The 9,823-nt window shown below is 33.4% G+C and overlaps 1 protein-coding gene across 3 annotated transcripts; it reads left to right on the top strand.

The window, feature by feature from the left end:
* The first annotated feature begins 3,836 nt into the window (after positions 1–3,836).
* Positions 3,837–8,844, top strand: LOC117914766 (GDP-mannose 3,5-epimerase 2-like). 3 transcript variants are annotated; one of them, XM_034830226.1, is made up of 7 exons: positions 3,837–3,922; positions 5,649–6,059; positions 6,651–6,744; positions 6,837–6,966; positions 7,066–7,198; positions 7,992–8,199; positions 8,298–8,844. In XM_034830226.1, exons 2-7 carry the CDS (start codon positions 5,650–5,652, stop codon positions 8,451–8,453), a joined length of 1,131 nt encoding a protein of 376 aa, XP_034686117.1. In that variant the 5' UTR covers positions 3,837–3,922; position 5,649; the 3' UTR covers positions 8,454–8,844. The 3 variants fall into 3 exon arrangements, with proteins under 3 accessions (XP_034686117.1, XP_034686116.1, XP_034686115.1); XM_034830225.1 differs by having other exon boundaries at positions 3,884–3,984; XM_034830224.1 differs by lacking the exon at positions 3,837–3,922 and adding an exon at positions 4,113–4,141.
* Positions 8,845–9,823: the final 979 nt, after the last annotated feature.

Below are 9,823 nucleotides of genomic sequence, written 5' to 3'. Positions count from 1 at the left end.
ATATTGGAATGCATTCATCTTCATGAGTAGAGAAACATAATATTTTTACATGCTAAAAACCATGTAAATGAATGAGAAATTCCACTCAGAGTAACTTATGTATTTATGGAAGATGAGGTGGAAGAAAGTAATCTCATATTTGAATATTACTAGCTAGGAGAGGACCTTAAAAACATACTTTGTAAGCTTAAAAGAAAATGTAGGCTTGGACATGGGCTTAAGTATGCATGGGCCTAACCAGATGAGTATGGACTGGGCCTGACTTAGCCTACATGCCTCTAGGCTTAACAAGTATTTGATGTTGATCTGTTTTGAAAAATCAAAACAATTACTTTTCTTTTGCAACAATTAAGTATAATCATCCCTTAGTCCCTCCAAAAGGCTTGATTGTTTCCTCTTTAAATGTCTTAATCATTCCTAATTTTTAAACAAGACAATTCATCGTCCTTTCCCATAACATGTAATTGTTCTAATTTTATAGTAAAAAAATCATGTCATATACAAAATGATGAAACATACTCTTCCATAAACCAACTTACAATGATGATTAATTGTTTTCTCATAAGCTATCGATCACCCGAATAACTCTACATAATGATTATAGTCTTATATATAATAAAGATTGATATTTCAATGATATTTAACAAGATGATCACCATTTAATCCGATAACTATTAATAATTCTATACTATAACGTTTAATGTAAACATAAAATCACATGTCTTCATTCTACGCTCCATTTTCTCTTTTGTCTTCTTTTTGTCCTTTTCTCGTTCCACCCCAACTGATTTTCAAGAAAAACCTTCATAGTAATTTGTCCATCATTAATAATTTAATACATATAATAAAAACTACTGATTTTTTTTTAAAAAAAAATCTTACAAAGAAGGATTTGAACCTATTCCCTTGAATATGTCAAAAACCCCTTTGTTATCACTAAAATTGCACATACATTTTGTTCCTTTTTTTGCCCCACTCAAAATTAATACCTAGATTTTTCATTTCTTAAACTATTTTTTGGCTCCGCCAGTGTATGATAATGGGCACCATGTGGAGAGAAACTTTGAGCAACATCGTATAAATTGATGAAGCAGTTGTTGTTGATGCCTTGAGTTGAGTGTGACTTTCTGATGTTCACGTGACATCTGGAACTTCACAAAAAATTGAGGCACTCATTCCATCGGTAAACCTTTTGGGTAATCTCATTCCAAACTCCTCCAGGAGTAGGAATCGTTCTTGAGAAATAGAACCAAACCAAACCATAGTTCCGACTCTTTCCACTCTGTGAGTTGGTAGTGTACCAAAGGTCACTACTCCAATCACTCCAAACATTATTGCGGGTTGGTAGGATTTATTTATTTATGATCCACTGATGTGAGTTGGTAGGATTTACACGTGTCTAATCTTAATTGGATTTTGGCCAGAAAATAGCCACGTGCCTAATTGGCGTCGATGGGCCAGCATGTGAAACATGTGGGACAATAATTTTATCCCGCGCTACTGCCTTCCAAGCCCTCACCATGTGCAGCTTGTTGGCACTTTTTATAGACTGTTAGCCTCTACACTTTAGTACCGGAAACCAACAAAGTTGTCTTTTTGTCATTTCTCCGTAAAAAAACAACCTATTTTGTATAATATTTTTAAGAAATAAGATTTGTGAAAAATATAAATAAATAAAAATATCGGTCCATTTGACATTTTTTCATCATAAAAAAAATTAAATAAAAAATAATTGTTAAATTTTTTATTAAAGATAAGGAGAATGTTCAGTTGATCCGGTTCGAATACCCTCAGTATCATCGGAGGTTTACCTATTGGCTCGCATTTAAAAAAAAAAAAAAAAAAAAACCATTGAAGATAAGGAGACTTTTGCATTCCGAAAGGGTATCAATAAAAGATTTCCGAGGACAATGATTTTGGAGAATCACTGTTTCGCTAATGAATGTTTTCGAGAAAAAACACGACCACTTCTCTTTTCGATCCGTGACTTTCCCATTTTTTATTTCTTATTTTTTGTATATGAGTGGCCCCTCCCACATGCTCCCGACATTTTCCTACTCATCTTCTGCACGTGGTCCCGCCAAACCAGGGTCGTTTTTGCATCCAATCAATCAGAGAGGGCACGTGGGTCCAAAACTTGCCCAGAAAGTAGCCAATCATAATAAGATTCCGTATGAGTGCCACAAAAAATTGCAAAATAAAAAACTATTTCTTTAGAAATCAAAAAAATTTAAATGAAAGAGACGTTGCGCACACTGGAGTTGTTGTCTATAAATTATTGAAACGTTGGGAAGATGACCCTGTTCTTAAACGTCCGTTACCGTTTGTTTTTTTTACATTTCTTTTTCGTGTGATACAAATAGTAATGGGTGATTGTGATTTATTTATTTTTATTCAAAACGGATAAGAACTTCAACTTTTATTTATTTTTATTCAAAACGGATAAGAACTTGAACTTATTATGATTATAATTTTATTATTTAAAAATTTAAATTATAGTTAGTAACCGTCATTTTTAACTTAAGCTTAAAATCACAGTCGATGATTATGATTTTGAATTTAACATCAAAATAATAATTAGAATGATCACAAATTTGCTTTTGCTCGAATGAATTATCATCTATTTAAAAATAAATAATTAATCTAAATATATTTAGATTTGTTCTTTAAAGCATTTTTGAAATATATAATTATTTCATTTTTTTCTCTAAAATAAAAAATTGTCATTGAGAAATTAATTTTTTTGAAAATTTTAAATTCATTTATTTAATTTATAGTAAGAAACACAAGTGGATCAAATAGTAATAGGTGATTGTGATTTATTTATTTTTATTCAAAACGGATAAGAACTTGAACTTAAACCATGGTTATTATAATTTTATTATTTAAAAATTTAAAATTGTAGTTAGTAACCTTCATTTTTAACTTAAGCTTAAAATCACAGTGGATGATGATGATTTTATCATTTTTATAAAATTTAGAAACTATAATTCTTAATTTTGATTTTGAACTTAAAATCAAAATAATAATTAGAATGAGTTATAAATTTTTTTTTCCTTGTATGAATCTTTGTCTATTTAAAAACAAATAAATAATCAATCTAAATATATTTAAATATGTTCTTTGAAATATATATAAATATTTCATTTTTTTTCTTTAAAAAAAATTATCATTAAGAAATTAATATTTTTTGAAAATTTTAAATTCTTTTATTTAATTTACGGTAAGAGACACAAATGAATCAAATATCACATTGAACGAAAAAGAAAGTTTATAGTGTTATATAAACATGAACTCTTCTTAATATGTAGATATCTTTTAAAGTGCTAATGATATTTTGGGTTGATAACAAACAATATTGATTATAGTTAAGAGTATATCGTAATAAATAGTATCAGACCCTGATGTGGGGGTTTATTTGACCACGTGAGAAGTACGGTTTATTTAGTCGCACAACCCTATGATACATAAAGAAAGCCTCATGGGAACCGTAATCTTATGGGACAAACAAGAATTGTGCAATGTCGTGGGATAAAAGGAGTATAGTGTGTTTGTATATATTATTTTATGAGTTATTTTAAATGATTTAATATTTCATATTTTTCAAAAAAATTACGAGTAAATTGAATAATTTTGATACATTTTTATGAAGACCACCCCTTAATGGATCCCACCTTTATCAAGTAATTTGTGCGGGTGACATCTCATTATTGAGCTTTTTTTATTAAATGAAAAACATAAGAAAAAAATAAGAAAAAAGAAGAAAAAAAAAAGAAAAAGGAAAAATAGAAGAGAATGATTGGCGGTCCAATAAATTTCCCAAATAGCCCTCAGAGTCTTCCTCCATAATTTTGGGAAAAAGGTATCTGGAAAGGAGAAGATTTTGCTCTATTTATAGCAGGGGCGTTTAAGGCGTAGAGAGGTAAGATCTGTAGAAAGTTTCTCCTACTTCAATTTTCTCTCAACTTGTCTCAATCTTGCAAGGTTCGAATCCCATTCTGTGGTTCAATTAATGTTTGTGAAATCCTCTGTCTGCTTCGATTTCATTCTGTTTTAATTTTTCCCTTTTTTCTTTCCTGCTTGGCTTGGGTTATTCATTCTGGGTTTGGTTTTTTCATCGGTTGTAGATGGTGCGGCACGGGTTGGTATTATCTAAAATGGGTTTTTTTGTTTGTTGATTTTCTGAGCTTTGGTGTCCATTCATGGCTGCTATGCTTCTGACGAATGCTTTGTTTCTTTTTCATGATTATCTGTAGATTATATTTATTAGTTTTTATGAATCTGATTTTTTATTTATATATAATTTATATTGGTAGTGGCATTTATTCTGTGTTTAAAACTGCCCTGTTTTTTCTTATCTCGTTGTGATTGCTGAGAGAAAGTAGGAAAATAAATTTTTTTGAACTTTGTTATGTGGGATTGGTTAAGACCTGAAGCTTTTTCGGATTAGTCTAAAGTAGAGCCATTTCTCTTACTTGATTGAGTTTTTGGATCATGGAATTGTTCAGCATTAAATCATAAGATTCAAAATTTCTTTTCCTTTCTTTTTCTCTCTGTTTTCTACAGCCACGAAATGGAAAATTGTTTTTTCTCTCAGATATTGCTTTAATGGTGGAGATTCAGTCCTTTTTTTTTTTTTTGCAATTTGATGACAGGGTTTTTGATATATTTTTCCTGAACTGATCCGAGCTAAAGAAATATTAATCTTTGGCTAAACTTTGAATATATAGCATTGTTTCTAGTTTTTTGCTCATATACTTTGTTTATTTTCTTGTGAATGTTATGCTCCTTTCTATTGGCTTAGCCTTTTATAAGATACAATCATACAAGAAGTGCATGTTTTATGGGTTTTCTTTAAGCCTATGTATGTTTCTATATCTTTGTCTTAGTATGATTGTACTTTTGCCTGCTGAATATGGAAAGTTCGAGGGGTGAAGAAGATCTATTTCTGGTGTTTTCTCATTTCATATCTGCTTACTTGTCATCTCATACAAGTTTGTGCATTGCCTTTGTTTTTGGCCATTTGTTTGTATGATCGTATTGTATTGTAAGTGGATGAAAGTCATAGGAATGAGGTTGTTTTGGTTTGAATGAGGATTTTGGTTTCCTTGAGCTGTCTTTTGAGTTTTTTCTTCCGCATCATCATACTCCTGATTCCATTATACTTGTGTGACGTTTGGATATCCCATTAAATTGATATTCTGTATTGTGGCTTACAAAGTTTGGAACTGAATGGTTTAGTGACTTTGTCCTCTTTGCATGTGCTTTTGGGTATTTTTGCTCCATCCCATATGCTCCAATAATTTTAACTCATGCTGCATTTGGATATCCCTTTAAATTGAATGTCTTTGTGGTTTACACAGGATTGAAAGCAGGCTATTTTTTTTGTAGTATTTTGTATATGCACTGTTTTTCTTGACAATTTGTTTGAGCTCTAATTGATGGAGGGTAAGGATTTTTGTATTTCAGATAATGAGCTTAGTAATTTTTTGAATTATTTCTAATAGCCCTATTTTATGTTATCGATTACTATGATTTCAAATTATATGTAAAATGTAATAAGTTGGTTGAATTTCATTGGAGTGTCCAAGTACCACCTTATGAATTGTAAAACCTAGCAATTTTCAAAAATTTTCTATGTGCTGCAGAATGGGAAGTTCTGGGGGAACCACATATGGGGAGTACACCTATGAGAACCTGGAGAGGGAGCCCTACTGGCCTTCAGAAAAGCTCCGGATTTCCATTACTGGAGCAGGTGGATTCATTGCCTCGCATATTGCCCGGCGATTGAAGACTGAGGGCCATTACATTATTGCGTCTGATTGGAAGAAAAATGAACACATGCCTGAGGACATGTTCTGTCACGAGTTCCACCTTGTTGATCTTAGGGTGATGGATAATTGTTTGAAGGTCACAACTGGAGTAGATCATGTGTTCAACCTTGCTGCTGATATGGGGGGTATGGGCTTCATTCAGTCCAATCACTCTGTTATCATGTATAACAACACAATGATTAGCTTCAACATGCTTGAGGCTTCAAGAATCAATGGGGTTAAGAGGTTTGTCTCCTTGGATTCACTACTTATTTTTAGCTTTATCAGTTCTTTCCAAGTTGATTTGAGAATTATCTACTATTTGAAACCAAAGAATACTTTTTTGGGGTTTATACATGTTAAAATTCAATTCATCCATTCTGTTGTTTTGCATCGATTTTGAAATGATCATACATTACTATATATTATTTGGTAGTAGACTGAGTGAAACTATGGTATCATAACTTTCATTTAGCGTTTTAAAAAATTCATTTGCTTTTAAATTAATAAATTTTGGGTGTTTGAAAGGAGGAAAAAAATTACTTAAATTGCAGTTGAAACCAAATTGCAATAATTCTGTTTTTACATGGTGTTGAATGACTTTAAACACAACCTTATGTAATCTATCTCTAGCACCAAAATTTTTTATATCATTGGCGTATTCTCCAAGGAAACCTTTTCAATTTCTTAGATCAAAATATGGTTGTAGAAAATCTGCATGTCTTGCTATATTTTTTGTTTCTTTAGGCCACTGATACATGATATATAATATACACACATACATCTACCCATTTCTGATATTAATGTTTTCAATGTGTGTGCTCGTGTGTTTTTTAGGTTTTTCTATGCATCCAGCGCTTGTATTTATCCTGAATTTAAACAGTTGGAAACTAATGTGAGCTTGAAGGAGTCTGATGCTTGGCCTGCCGAGGTTTTTCCTCTAAACTTATAAAAAATATCAGTTCTAAATATATTCATTTGAGGTTTATTGGCATAACTGATGAGCTTTTTGCTTTTGTTTAGCCTCAAGATGCCTATGGCTTAGAGAAGCTCGCAACTGAGGAGTTATGCAAGCACTACACTAAGGACTTTGGAATTGAGTGTCGCATTGGACGGTTCCATAATATATATGGACCTTTTGGAACATGGAAAGGTCAGCTTGCAATTGTAATTCCGTTTGGATGATGGTTTTTCCTTCTTTCCTTTTGGGTGTTTCTGTTAATACATTTTGTTTCTCCTTTTTCCATTATAGGTGGGAGAGAGAAGGCTCCTGCTGCATTCTGTAGGAAGGCCATCACATCCACTGACAAGTTTGAGATGTGGGGAGATGGGCTGCAAACTCGGTCTTTCACCTTCATTGATGAATGTGTAGAAGGTGTCCTGAGGTAACCTTGACTCTTAAATGAATGTTTCCCTTGCTATATTCTTTCTTAGGTGTCGTTTTTGTGGTACTTATATTGAGTTTGAGTGCATCACTATGGTGTATGCCATTTCATGTTGATAATCATTGCTCAACTAGTTTTTCCTTGTGATTGAAAAAGATTAGACCCTTTTGTTGATGGCAAACCAAAACTATGAAAAAGATTGTGCTCTGCTACTGCACTCAAGATGCATCCTGATATAGACTATTATTAGTGAACTGGTGCATAAAATGAGTGACTGGGTGTACACAGCCAGCCTATATAGAAGAAAAATGATCTCTGACAAGAGAAGACAATTAGTATCATTCCTTTTGGAGATTGTAAATTTTATTTTGGTCCAAAGGATGAATTTTGTTGTTGTCTTTTTTTTTTTTTTCTTAAAAAAAAAAAAAGAAACACTTTTCTAGGATCTGTCATTTGTACCATTTTTGGATAACCTATGTACATTGGTGCTATATCGATTCTAGAGCAATGCCAACCAAAACCAATATGTCCTCACCCCATTGTCTGACTGCTTAAAGCTTGATTGCATGCTACCTTTCACAGGTTTTGGACAATGGGATTTACTGGAAGGAGTTTGGATTACCTTCCAGACAGCCTAAAGGCCTTTTCTCTTTTTCTTTTTCTTTTGTTTGAGGGACTGCAACTCATGGCCTAAATAAAAATGATTACCTGACTTCTCTATTGCTCAAAACTGTTGGTATGGGATTCCTGAAAGAGGATTAGTTGATTCACTAACTTGGGAACTCTATTTCAGATTGACAAAGTCAGACTTCCGGGAGCCAGTGAATATTGGAAGTGATGAAATGGTTAGTATGAATGAGATGGCTGAAATTGTCCTAAGCTTTGAGAATAAGAACCTACCCATCCATCACATTCCTGGCCCAGAGGGTGTACGTGGTCGAAACTCAGACAATAATCTGATCAAGGAGAAGCTTGGTTGGGCCCCTACCATGAGATTGAAGGTACAAGTGGGACTAGTTAGGCCTTTATGACAAGTTAATCCTCTCAGCCAATAACTGACTCACTAATCCTATTCATATATTTTCTTTGATAATTACAGGATGGGCTGAGAATTACATATTTCTGGATCAAGGAACAAATTGAGAAAGAGAAAGTTCAAGGAATTGATTTGTCAGTCTATGGGTCATCAAAAGTGGTGGGAACACAAGCACCTGTTCAACTGGGTTCTCTTCGTGCTGCTGATGGTAAAGAGTGAAGTTTGTTTCATGCCCCTTTGGAAGACAAAGTCCTATAATCAATTCCACCAGATTTTGAGGGGATGGATCACCTGGGTATGGACAATTTTCAGATTGCTAGCTACTATTTGGCGTTTATGTTAAGTACTTCATATGTAGAAGGATGCCTCCAGTCTGGTTGTATCTTCTAGGTTCCTGGAGAGAGTGACCTCTTTTGTACCATTATATATGCTTAAGAACTATATTATGCATCTCTTTAAAATAATATAATATGGTCCTGTTTTTCTATTTTTGTGAGGCCCTTTCTTTTATTTGGATAAAGCCTTCCTGCAAGTCATTGTCTAGGAAGCATTGTAACCGTTAAATGTCAATTATAATAAATGGCATTCTTTTTTGCCTTTGTAGTTGAAATTTCCATTGTATTAAATAGCATGCATAATTTTTGTTTGGAAGATGCAGACTGAAGTGGGGAAGGAAATTGACATGCAGAGGAGAGAAATAAGTCTAGTGTTCTTTCCATTTGGTGAGAAGTTGGTCACATTGATGTGCCTCTATCAATAAGATGAGGCCAGTATGTGAGATTATGCTTTGGCCTGTGTAATACAAAAGTTATTTATTCTGATTTAATTTGTTTCTTCTCTTTTCAGATGCATAGGGTCTTAAGATATTTAGAAAACTACATATATAGAAAGCATCTTTAGATTGTAGAATGCATACAATAGAATTTAGAACTATTTTGAACTTAGGAATGAGATGGTGGTTGTGGAAGTGAATGAATTTTTGGAGGAGTTGGGCATAAGTAGATTCTGAAATTTGTTTGGAATTCAGTTTCCAACCCTGTTTGAATGCTTCCCCATCATCACCATGTAAAGTTGGGAGGAGTAGATCCCTGGTCCCGGAGGAAACACGTCTATAATCATTCCTAGATATGGCTTATTGAAAAAACGGAAAGCCTATATGGTAGTGGACAGGTCAGGATGTGCAAAAGACCCTTTATCTAGCATATTCTGTCACTCTGTTTGTCTTGTAGGAAAATGTAAATATTCCATGGACTGTGAGGTGATAGGTATTGGGTCGGTTGCTAATAAAAATTGCAGCAACCAATGTGGGGTTGCAGATGGAAATTAGTGGTGGTTAGTGTCGGGGCAACAATTTTCTAACAAACACTTTTTTTCCACTTCGCAACCTCTTTGATAAGTAAAGCAACACCAACAAAGGGAAGTGTCGGATATTGGTGCTCCGTCGGATGGCCATTTGGTGGTCCAGTTAGCACTCAAGTTCCAAAGAAAAAGGCGGAGAATATTCCAAATTACAAATTTCTCTCTTATTTTAGCCTTAATCAGTAATTGATATGTGGGTTCACCTTCCTTGGAGGGAGAAAACCGTTAGC

Source organism: Vitis riparia, chromosome 5 (genome assembly GCF_004353265.1).
Source record: "Vitis riparia cultivar Riparia Gloire de Montpellier isolate 1030 chromosome 5, EGFV_Vit.rip_1.0, whole genome shotgun sequence".
NCBI lineage: Eukaryota > Viridiplantae > Streptophyta > Magnoliopsida > Vitales > Vitaceae > Vitis > Vitis riparia.
Note: the sequence above shows the minus strand (reverse complement) of the source record. Positions and strands in the feature narration are given on the sequence as shown.